The following is a 12,516-nucleotide window of genomic DNA, read 5'->3' as shown; positions in this document are numbered from 1 at the left end:
AAAGTAGCACCGTACAACTCCAAGTATCTATGTTCAAAACACTAAACAGGAGGTCCTCCATTTACAGCAAAGTTCCAGTCGTACGGCGGCAACGTACTTACACGTTGGTGCGTCTTCCACAACAGTAACGCAAAATAAAATCACCCCACAAAACTCCCTCAGTAGCACCTTCTGGAATATGGTGAAAATGTGTCTATCATGAGAGACTGTATGAAAAAGTCTCAAGAAACCAGGCTTGAAATTAAACAGGAAGCCAGACATTTTGGTTTGAAGTAGCCACTTTTGGTTGAATTCCAGGAGTATGACAAACCCCCACTTGGGAATTGGCCTAGATGAGCCCAACAGGAAGTATGTAAAGTTTGTTCATTTTCAGGACGCGCCGTTCAAAAAGACAGTCATTTGCTACTTCCATGAGTATTAAGTGGATGATTTTTTTTTAAAGGGAATCATATTCCTGATGACATCTATACGTGCGTTACGTACACTAGCGTGACACATTGAAATATTACTGCCTGAAGGGAACAAATGTGCTCACTTCCTGTTGCACATTGCCCCCCCAACCCCACACACACACACTCACAAACTATTACATAATTGTGAGCACATTAAGCACACATTCACCTGTTGGAACATGCCTGGAATTTAGCTTTTTCCTTAGGTAGCCACAATACTGTAATTTTGAATCAAAACATAAACTCCACATTGTTTCTTAGATAATTTATTTGCCAAAAACATTGCTTTCCCTTTTATGAGTGTGTGTGTACATATGCATATCTGTATATTCACATAAGAAATATATTCCTGGCAATGATACAGGTTGAAGTGGAGCAAGACGTCGTGGTATATATAGTGAGTGCGTAGTGAAAGGAATGATGCTGAACGACGACCTCATCAGTGTGGCTCCTCGTCCGTGTGTAAGGCGTCCTGGTAAGACTGCAAGTCCTGCCCGATGTACTCCGACACTGTAAATCAAGAATGACAACAACAAAAAAGTGGTCGTGAATTGATGTCACGTTGTAGTTCGAAAAATGTCTTACAAAGGACCAGTGGGCCAGACTAAAACTGAGATTGAATTTGAGAACCAAGATTATTTTGTCTGGGTAAATGCCTGTTTGACTGTTATTCTCTCTGGTGTATCAATTTTGTCAAAACTATGTGAAAGGGGCTCCTGTCACTAAAATAATCAAATATATTTAGCTGGCATGAATAATTTAGTGTCTCTCAGTCTATTTACTCAACTCAACTGTATTTATAGAGCACTTTCCAACAGCCATCGCTGCATACAAAGTGTTGTACATGGAGCAATTTAACATGTACAATATTTCGTTTAGCGGCCCGGTAGTCCAGTGGTTAGCACGTCGGCTTCACAGTGCAGAGGTACCGGGTTCGATTCCAGCTCCGGCCTCCCTGTGTGGAGTTTGCGTGTTCTCCCTGGGCTTGCGTGGGTTTTCTCCGGGTGCTCCGGTTTCCTCCCACATTCCAAAAACATGCGTGGCAGGCTGATTGAACACTCTAAATTGTCCCTAGGTGTGAGTGTGAGCGTGAATGGTTGTTCGTCTCTGTGTGCCCTGCGATTGGCTGGCAACCGATTCAGGGTGTCCCCCGCCTACTGCCCGAAGACAGCTGGGATAGGCTCCAGCACCCCCCGCGACCCTAGTGAGGATCAAGCGGCTCGGAAGATGATTGAATGAATAAATGAATATTTCATTTAAAAAGCTCTCAATTACCTTCCTCAAATGTGATGGGATGCATGGTAGCAGAGCTGGTGAACTCCAGAGCACCCTCTTGAATCTTGGCATCTTTCTCGTCCTTGTGACCCATCCCCAGAGCCCTTCCTGAGTGGTCCCAGCTGTCATAATGGGAGTACGGCACTGAACACAGGTCCTGATAGGCGCTCTGGTTGGTTGGAGGCGAGGGACACATCTCCTGAGAGTAAGCAGAGTACTGCGGGTATGGTGGGGTGGGAACAGGAGGCAGAGGGGATGAAGAGATTGGGCTGCCGGCCGGGTAAGGGCTCAGAGAGGAAGAGTGGGAGGGAGAGGGTGAGGATGATAGGTAAGGCGAGTCTAGCCAGGGGGAAGGGGACGGTGGCTGTTGACCACGGAGGTACAATGGCGGGAGGAGCTCGGTGAAACCCAGCTCCAGGTTCTCAAAACTGGGATGAGGTTCAGACATGTTGGGGCCAATCCCACCTGGCTCCTCCGTCGCAGTGTCGGCGCCGTATTCCTCCTGGTAAACCAGGCTGGTACATGGAGGCGAGTAGGTGGATGGGTAGGGGGACAGGTTAAAGCACAGGCCTGTCTGCTCTTCGGCCGCTGGGTTGCACCTCACGTTCATTCTGGACTGACCCCCAACCGAAGAACACCCCCCCACTGCATCCAGAGGCAGCGCGTGAGGCAGGGACAGGAGTGGGTCCTCTTCCTTGAACATGACTGCAGGAAAAAAAAAACAATGATAATTGACGCACCTGTACTACAGTAACATTTCATCGTGTTGATACTGACTGGGGACATATTTAAAGCAATGAGTGCTGCTCCTTTTCCTCTTGCCGTTGGAGACGTAAAGACTGACTGACACCGGACAAGTGATGGACAGGTCGCAGTAGGGCGGCACCCTCATGCGAAGCAAACACTAAAGGAAGAAACAACATGTTGAAACAAGTGCGATGAGATTTCATCCAACCTTCCGCTTATCAAGGGTTGGTCGTAGAGGCGACCGCCTCAGCATTGAAACTCTCCCAAACCACTTCATCCAGGTCTATCGGGGGAATTGCAATTGCTTTCCTAGGCTGACAAAAAGACAGTGGCCCTAGCGGGTAACTCCGGGTCTTGCCTGGGGCGTCCACCCGGTGTGGCGTGGACAAAACACCTCACCAGGGAGGTGTCCTGGAGGCATCCAACCAGATGCCCAAGCCACTGCATCTTCCTCCCCTCAATGTGAAGGAGCAGCAGCTCTACTCTGAGCCTCTCTTGGGTGAGTGAACTTTTCACCCAAAAGGAGAGGCCGGACACCCTGCAGAGTAAACTTATTCCTGCCTGCATCCATGATTTTGTTCTTTTGGTCACTACCCACAGTTTAACATACGGGTGAGGTGAATGAAGGGTAACCTCCGCAAGATGTACCTCGTTGCTGTTGTCACGGTCCACGTGGGCTTCCTCTTCCCACTGAAGTTTACCATCTGATATTTTGGAAGACAGAGCAGGTACAAAATCTTACCATAATTGTCAATCAAACAGATGGAAAACTTTTCATCATTGAGTGGGATAGTAAAAACAACAATGGAAACGATGACTGCTCACCCGTGCTTCTCTCCATGAAAACAACTCTAGAGAGAGCCATGAAGTTGGTGCCGCTCAACAGGAGCTCCTCGCCGCCCTCTACTGAACAGGAAGTGAAGCTGACTGACTCGATGACAGGCAGCTCCTGTGCTGACCGCTGGGCTGCGGCGGACACGATACAAAATCAGGCTTATGCGTTTCACCTCTGGCAGTCACCTGGGAGCGACCACTCACAGCATTCGATGGGCAGCGAGGCCACCTGCAGGGCCAAGACCCGACTAGGTGGGACAGCAGGGGGTGCCACAGGGAGGTGGGTGCGGAAGACCAAGCGGACACGTGTGTTCTTCCTTCCGACATCTGTTTCGCCCTTCCTCAATTCAATGTCCGAGTTCCTCAACTTGAGAATCCCGGCGCAGTCGATGCTGCAGTGTTTAATGACGTGACTGTCAGCCACATCATCTTTAAAACAGAATCTTGGTCTACTTACAGTGCAGTCATGTGGTTCTCAGGGTTAAGGGGGATGTCTAGTACTTTTGTTCCCGCCAGGATATTCTCATGACTGGTTGTGCCCACCATTTTTCCTGTGACCCTGAAAGAAGGAAAAAAAACCTTTGAGGGAATTAACCAATGCCCATTCCTGTTCTGGACATCTCTATTTAGTTTTTACTCCAAATCAGAAGACTTTGGAGTACCTGTGTATCTGATAGAAGGGGTGTGGCCGGATGGAGCGATCGTCTGCGGTTCCCACGAAAACCTGGAGAGAAAGTGGTTTCCTCTCATTGTATCCGAACAACTGCAAAGAGAGAGACAAGGTGAGAAATTAGGCCAAAACTAAGATGAGATGAGCTGATGATTCACATATGTGCTGAAAACTGTCCCAATTTTTGGGGTGTCTGTATTGGTGCATGGTGTCCAGGGGAAAAGCCCTGAAAGAAAAATGACTGTACTTTGAGCCCCATTTTTATAATGTCAATTGTTTTGGGTGGGTTAATAACAACATGATTAAAGTTAGTGTGTCCAATTGTTTTATTTCAGAAGTGTGTATCAGATTGGAAGCCCTTTGCATTTATCAGTACCCAAGAAGTACAGTTGCTCTTAGTCTCCAAAAAGTTGGTCACGTCTACTCTAGAGGGAGACAAAGTCAAAGTTTACAACGCTGCTTCAATCCACAATAGGCCCTTCCAGTCATCAACCCTTATTATCATTTCCATTTTGCCCTCCTTAAGGCGCCCCTCGTAATGTCACCTTGACAACCGGATGTCCGGTCGGAGTAGCCTTGACAGCTCCTCTGCTCCCCTCGGTTTCATAGTGGGCTCGGTGGTGTGGCCGTGGTTGTACCTCGATGCGCAGTTCGTACTGGTCAAATTGGGACGGTAGGGGCCAGTCGAGTGGTGGCAGGGCATTGGACCTGCATGCATTATAGTGTACGCAGGTAAAGTCTGTGCCTCAGATCTCAGATTCCGACACCCCTTAAGGCATCTTCATCTTAAATTGTGGCCCCCAGGTGAAGGGTTTTCCCTTGACGATTACCTACCTGAAGAGAGGACTGTGGGCATTAGCTCGGGTCCGTCCCCAGGCCAGAGCAGGGGGCACAGAGAGATAGTCCATACTCATTGAGTGGGGCTCTCTCCTAGTCTGCAGGGTCTCTGTCTGCTGTTGCCCAGGGGTCTGTTCCTGATCCCTTGGAGACAACTGTGGGGAATAATAAGTTGTAATGAGGAGTCTCCCTGGCGGAATCAAAAGGCATTTGGGATTATTGTTCTAAAACACAGATGGTGTGCCCCCCCACATTTAGGTTTCAGGTGAGAAGGATACCTTGAGGGTTATGAAAGGAGTCAGATAAGGGTTGAGTTCAGTACAGGGTTTGGGTTGGTATTGGGTTAACTAGGAGGTGAATAGGTAAAAGATTTTGGGTTCAGATTGGGTTCGTGACAAGGTTTAGGGTTTTAAAATCAGTGTTTAGGGCTGTGGTAGGCCAAGGGTTTTGATTTGTGGTAGGGGTAAAGTTTAGGGTTCAGGACTGGCATAGTTTTGGCATAGTTAGGGTTGAACTGGGGTTAGGGTAAGAATATCTATATTTATTTAATCGTGTGGCCAGTAGTACCTGCTCCATAGATGTCTTCCTCGTTTTCTGTGGAACACTGATCTCACAGCTGCCAGGCGAAGCTTGCGACAGAAGACTGTAGTCTCCCCCCTCCAGGACGCCCCCCTGCAGCTCCTCGGAGTAACTCCCCCTACGAGATGAGCAAGGGGATGCGAGGGGCGAGTTCCTCCGCTTCTTTCTGCCCGGCGAAGTCGACCGGGAGGACGGCGAGAGCTCGAAATGGAGCGTGGCCTCACTGAGCTCCTCTTCTTCTACCAGCAGGGAGTCGCAACTGGAGGCTGGACTCAGCCAGCCGCGGGACGAGGGGCTGGAAGCAGGGCTGGGGCTGAGTGAGCCGGGGCGCCTTTCTCGGTAGGCGAAGGGGTCCAGCAGAGGAAGATAGAGGCGCTCGGGGTCCCATCGACTGCTGCTGTCTATGTCCCAGGAGAGAGCGGGTGCTGGCTCATCATCAGGCGAGATGGTGGTGATCTGGATGCTGGGACACTCCACCACGCGGGACTCTGAAACCTGACAGGTAATGTCTTTCAGTTGTTCGTTTTGATGTCTTGAACTTTTGCTAAGTTTTCATACCTGAACGGAGCGTGCCGGCAGGCTCTCATAGGTCCCGCTGAATTCTCTGGCCGCGGCCCTCCGTGGAGGTGGGGAATGCATCCCGGCCCGCTGATTGGCCAAAGGTGGCGGGCTGGGGATGCTGAGTGGGGAGCGCTCCTCCGCATGAGAGGTGGCACAGTGGCCGTCTGTAACTGATTATTGAAGAGGGACATCAGAAAGCTCAGTACGAATTGCATAGAAATAGGGAGAATTTGTATGGATAAAATAAGAACTTTAAAGAGCTTTTTGTGTTCATTTTGTGCAGGGATGGTTCTGGTATGTATATATTTTTCCCCCATGTTCAACCAGACTGTAACGACTGCATTCAGCAATGTCCCACATTAGAAAGCCTCATTATATGTCCATTGAATATTGTAAACATCATTCTGTGGCAAGTGTATCCTCTTCCATCATCATTAGCCATGCATCAATTTGACTTGGTTTGCTGGAAGCTAATTGTTGCCATGTGAGCAACTCACGCAATGTTAGCATCTTTAGCAAGGACTTTTCAGTTTAATTGTGCATTTTGATACATTTTAAAGCCACCCGTGACCAAGTGTTCACGTATTAGCCAAAGAATATGGTAGAAAACAAAACACAGGTAGCTATGCATCATTTTGAGACAGTGTACGGGCTGAAGTTACCATGCTAATCAACTAACGGCTAACTTCCCTTAGTTTAAAGTAAATGTTTTGATGTTTTCATTTAAATTGTGCCAGTCCATAATGCTTACAAATTAGCTGAAATATTCAGCAAAATTTGAAATAACAGGACAGTTTTTGGCGCTGTATTCATGTGTTGAAATTAGCATGTTAACCAAATAGCCGCGGTCAATTTAGTTCATAAGGATCACCGATCAGTGCTCAATTAGCATGCCAACAGTTAACTAATGTCACGTTATCTATCTACTTGTATCTATCTCTATGAATAATAAAAAAAAACGTTGATCAAAACAAAATGTTTTCCCTACTTTGAAACCTTTTCAAATGTTTGCACTAGCGTGTTGCTTAAATTAGCACCTACTGTAGCTAGCCTTCGGAAGGAATTTTAGAAAATGTTTGTACAACTGACATCTCTGGTTTAATATAATTTTTGGAAAGTATACCTCTGATCATTTTGAGGCAAACACAGAGCACCAAATTTGCTTATCTTAGCATGTATGTTTCGATGTAAACACAGCATCTCACATACGTTATCAGTTCAACTGCTTTGCCTAAAAAATGAGTGGTGAAAAATAAATTGTTGCTCAATCCTTCCCTACTTCCACCCTTTCACTTAAGTGTATATCCATTGAATGGAAATCATTAAATATTTCAAAAATGACCCAAACTGCCTGCCCATGTCAAATTTAAGTTTATCAGATAAGCATAAATGTCCCATAAATAATAAGACCTTCTCATAGTCCCACATAGTCATATGGAAAGCATTTATTCAATAGCCGCTACACGCACACACACACAAACACAGAGCACCTTTTTTGGGGGGGAGGGGGGGTGTAGAATTTTTTAAAAAATGTTTTTCACTTGCATTTCACTTACACACACTACCACTAATTGTCTTCTGCTAATGATGATTAATCACACCATGACTTTGTCTTTTTGATTTGCTTTCTTTTTTCTTTTTTTTCCCAACTCAATTAAGGTGGGGAAAAAGAAAAATGTTTCCTGGCAATAAAAATATTTCCAAGTCATTAAAGCTGCTGCACTACTGGAATGCTGGAGGTTAAAAAAAAACTTTTCTTTTTAAAGCACAAAATATGTGACATTATACCAGCGCTTCGAAAGTGTTTGGGCCAGCAGAGAAGGTCTTGAAGACACGAACTGCTCGCCACTGCTTTAAAGTAAACAGATTAATGGCATGTCCATTCATTTTGATGCAAAGTCTTTTAACAAGCATTGTCACACAATGGATCAGACTCATATCTCAAGTAGAGCTGGGCAATATGACAATACCTGGATATATTGCAAAGACAATAGATAACAGTTTATCGCGTCACCTGCCTGGGACAAAACTTTCGATCATCAATCTTATGCCGCACCCTATGCTACCAGGTGGAAAACTGAACAGCGATGCAGGGAAGTGATTCGCAATACATAGGCCCAGTACCTGACAAACATTGGGTGCAAAATGAAATCTAAGAGCCATTAAGGATTAATAAATAATGAGCAGGGTGAATGAAAATAACTAATACTACTTTGTTAGGAAATAATAAACTAACAACAACAAAACCATAATTATGAATAGCTATTTACAAAAAAAATACCCTTGTCGGAGGCTGGGTACACACACCTTCAAACTATGCGAGCATTGCAGGTTTTATTTTGTGCCTCATCAAAACACAAACACATGGCGGCGGATTAGCTACACTTGTTACAAGTATCTTTCTCACGAAAGCATGACCAGAATTAAAAGTGCTTGGGTGGGTGGGTACACTTCACAGAGCTCTCACTAGAACCGCGTCAAAGCGGAACGTGTCCAACTTTGAGCGGCAAAAGAGCAGGCAAATGTAATCAATTTCTGGAGAAAACATTCATACAAAAAGATGCTACACACACAGCTAAACAGGCAATGTCAATCATCAGCCAGGAGGATTGGCAGAGAAAATTCTATTGAGGATAATCGATTTAAAAACATATCTATGTTGAATGCATATAATTACAAATGTGATTTCTTTTCACAATACATTCCTGAGTTTTGATTTTGACTTTTTAGATCTGCACATGAAATATTCGCAAAATTACATTGCAGTATGACTCAAATTTTTGTTTCATTATTTGTAATCAATTTTTGTCATGTATTTATTTTTTTATGTCTCTTATTTAGATTGATATCAACATTTGTGCAAAAATATACTTTGATACTTTGCTTCTTTATAGCTTTGATGAAACGGCAACGCTTGGTCGCATTCCTCATTTGATTCAGGTCTGTTTAATGTCACTTCAAAATGAAGTCAGTAAAGGTAAGCAGTCATAGTCTGTTGTGTGTGTGTGGGGGGGGGGGGGGGGGGGGTTGGTGAGCCTGTGGAGGTTCCTTCCCACATGGCAGCTATTAACTCGCACGCACACCTGATTAGAACCACATTGAGTGCATGCACCCGCACGTAAAGTCCGCAGCGCGCACACACACATATGCACGTATGTTCCCATGCATGTCTGACCTCCCGGGGAAGTCTTCTTTCACATACGAGAAGCGCTTGTGACTGACCCACACTGCTGCTGCTGTCAGCGGGCTCCACGGAGCCGGAATTCTCCTCCTCTGGCCGCGGCGCGTCTTCCTCGAACACCAGCTTGAACTCGAACTCGCCCTCCTCCCAGCCAGAGCCCGGCGCGGCCCCCATCGGCGATGAGAATTCCCCCCCACCCCAAAAAAAAGGTTTTTTTTTTCTGAGGAGGAAGCGGGGGGGGTTCTTCTTTAAGAGCGTGTCATAATGTAGACCACCTCCACTCTTGGAAGAACTTTTCCATTCGTCCTCTTCAAACTTGATGCCTAGCTTATACTAAAGTTTTGCTTTTCTCTTCAAGTCAGTCTTTCATCCTCACGCTACACAGAGAAAGAGGAGGAGGAGAACGAGGAGGAGGGGGAAAAAGTTGAAATATTTTTGTCGTCCTTTACCCTTAATTGCCTCTGGGTGGGTTCTGAAGCTCCGTCGCTCGGTCCCCATAGGGTCACCCTGCCTGTCAATCATCGGAACCCACCGCCCTTTTACCCCCACTCCCCTCACATCCTCCTCCTCCTCTCATCAAGTTTGTCGTGTGAGCACCAGGGCCCTGAACGCATCACTCCCACCCCCCTTTTTTGGCTGTCGTTCTTCCTTCACCGCCCCGTCTCCCTCCTCCCTTCTTTTTTCTTCTCCCCCATTCCCACTTTATGAGCCCCCTACCTCCCTCCTCTCCTCTCTTCTCCATCAGAGATCTGTTTCTCATTATCCGCTGCAGTCTGTCTGAGTCAGGAGACGAAAAACTTAAATAAACACCCCTCTCTCCGGCTTAGACCAGCTCCCAGGCCCCTCACCACTCGAGAATCATCGGGAATCACGTAGAGCTGCTTGAGGGGTCTCACTTGCCGACACACCCGAAATGCGTCATGAATGTTCTTTCTAAGAACGTTGTTAAATTTGACTTTGGTATTCCATTGTTTGCTCTAATCAATTTCAGGACTCGGTCACAAAAAAACTCAAATGTTTCACAATTTTGTATCGCTCATATCTGGTATTTGTGAATTTGGTGGCAATCAGACAAAATCTCTACAAAGAGTCTGTAGAATTGAAGGGCTGCTGAAAACTTTACCCTGAAAAATGGCCGCCTCCAATCAAAATGGCAGCACTTCTGTGTCTTTTCAGGCATACTTTATTAAGACTTTTTTGTGGGTCTTTTCATGACAGAGAGGCTAACAAGATTCTATGCTACTATGTCAAACTGTCTTTTCAAAAAAAAAATTGCAATGGATGTTACACATCTAAAAACTAAAATGATCCTAAAATGGGCGTTTATGAACCAAAATGTTAGACGTGTGACATCGTTTTCAGCATTACAGCTTGAGAGTTTTGCGAGTAGATATTTATAGACATTGCGAATTATGTTAATATTGTACAGCAGCTCCTCCCAAATGTACATTGTCACTAAATTTGCTCACTGCACACCAAAATGGCAGACATTTTTTTGCCGTTGTTCATGGTGAACAGTGCTATTAAATTTCATGTTGCGAAGTGAAAATGTCAGCAACATTTTGGTTTTTATGTCATGTGCTTTATGGCAAGTAATCAAACTTCTCTGACTTGGTCCATCCACACGCATTGATGAAAACACTGCAATTACAATGTGTTTATTTGTAATGATCTCGTATATGACGTACAACATTTTTTAGCAACCGTCAAAACCTCAAATACAAGTGTGACTGAAGGTTCGACGGAATGGCCAAAATGACCCTAAAATTGCTGCTTCAAACCAAAATGGCAGACTTCCTGTTTATTTTCCGGCATGGTTTCTTGAGGAAATTTTGTGTCCTCTTGGAAGACGCATTTGCTAAATTCCTTTAAAACATTTGCAGAAAATGTGGTTGAGATTTGCAGTTTGTTATGAAAGCCTGATGTGTTTTACATCAACATAGGGCATTCCCATTCTGCAAAAAAAAAAGAAGGAAATCACATTTTGTATAGGAATTAGATTAGGAGGTTATAATGTATTGGAAATGGTCCACTATTTTCTACAAAAATACGGAATTCTTGCTGCATTACCTTTCAGCAACAAAAAAGGCATCAGGTCTTGAAAGAAATCACACTAAATTCATCTGGTCATTTTCGACGAACTGGTAATTTTTCTTGGAAGTGCTACTTGAGAGTTCCGAAGTGTAAAGATAATCAATTGATTAGTAGATGAGCACATGTGCATACTTATTTGAGCTTCAGGCAGGACAACATGGAAAGTTTTCTGTTCCCGGGTGTGAAAATGACATTTTGCCATGAAAGAAAGCAAAAATAATAAAGTGCCTAAAATTATCTCTTGTCAGATGATGAAGAGTAAAAAACTGTCCTTGAGCTGACGGAGAATAAAACGGCTTTTCAGATGTGGTGTGAGGTTTCATAATTCATGCCAAAATCTGGATGTGCTGTTTGTCCCTCAAATCTGGTGCTTAATTTGGTTGTCATTAGAACGTGTCGCCCCCAGGTGGTCAACCACAGCAACCCGCTCCTACTGTGATTGACACGATTCATAAATGTTTTAAGCCGTGCACCCCTTTCAGCAGGGACGGGGGTGCGCATTGGGAATTTCCATTGTATTTCCCGGGCGGCCACTGGCAGCATCACGGATCGAGGGTGTCCAAATTCAGTCTTTGAGGGCCGCTGTCTGCATGATGTATATGTTTTCCTCCTCAAAGACATCACGATATGGCTTCTGCAGAGCTTGCATATGAGATTGATAAATTGTTTGATTGATTTTTGACTTGCATGCCCACTAGGGGGTGCGCACCAGTTTGGGAAAGTTGTAAAATATTTCCTGTAGGTTGGAAGGGAGCGGGGGGGGGGGGGGGGGGGTGTCTTTATGAGAAATATTTTTATTTTTAGCTAAAGCATCCGGTCATCTTTATATATATATATATATATATAGGGAAATGTTTTGTTTTTTTAAAGCTGTTTACATGGAAAAAATCATTTAAAACATTTTGGAAGTCATCTTTAAATTGTTTTTATGAAAGTATTCTTTTTTTTCTAAAAAAGAAAAAGGTCAAAGATTATTTTTGGGGGAAAGTATTCATTACAAAAAATACGGCATGTCGAGATTGAGGGAACATTTTTCAAAGTCAAATCTGTTCGTCTAGAAAAAAATGTGTTTTTTTAATGGAAAAAAAAAGACTACTCTTTTTTTAGAAAACAAATATTTAAAAGAAGTCCTTTTTAGGACAAAAGAAAGTACCTTAATGAAAAAAAATGTCAGAATTCTGACTGATTCATTTTTCCTGCGTGTGAGCTCTCGTCTCTCACCAAACAAACATGTTCTCCTGAAGGTTGACCTGCTTTGCTCCATTTAATTCGATCAATCACAATTT

The 12,516-nt window shown here is 44.5% G+C and overlaps 1 protein-coding gene across 2 annotated transcripts; it reads right to left on the bottom strand.

Annotated features, from left to right (window-relative positions):
* Positions 1-702: 702 nt before the first annotated feature.
* Positions 703-9,732, bottom strand: nfatc4 (nuclear factor of activated T cells 4). Of its 2 annotated transcripts, none has more exons than XM_052088275.1 (13): positions 9,178-9,732; positions 5,953-6,125; positions 5,383-5,889; positions 4,813-4,970; positions 4,524-4,686; positions 3,971-4,071; positions 3,766-3,867; positions 3,513-3,700; positions 3,300-3,440; positions 3,123-3,178; positions 2,505-2,631; positions 1,728-2,432; positions 703-962 (listed from the first exon to the last, which is right to left on the bottom strand). In XM_052088275.1, the coding sequence occupies exons 1-13, from the start codon at positions 9,308-9,310 to the stop codon at positions 892-894; spliced, it is 2,625 nt and encodes an 874-aa protein (XP_051944235.1). In that variant the 5' UTR covers positions 9,311-9,732; the 3' UTR covers positions 703-891. The 2 variants fall into 2 exon arrangements, with proteins under 2 accessions (XP_051944235.1, XP_051944236.1); XM_052088276.1 differs by having other exon boundaries at positions 9,131-9,279.
* Between the last annotated feature and the right edge of the window lie 2,784 nt (positions 9,733-12,516).

The sequence above is a fragment of the Hippocampus zosterae genome, chromosome 15 (assembly GCF_025434085.1).
Source record: "Hippocampus zosterae strain Florida chromosome 15, ASM2543408v3, whole genome shotgun sequence".
In the NCBI taxonomy this organism is placed as follows: Eukaryota; Metazoa; Chordata; class Actinopteri; order Syngnathiformes; family Syngnathidae; genus Hippocampus; species Hippocampus zosterae.
This window is presented reverse-complemented; position numbering and strand designations above follow the sequence as displayed.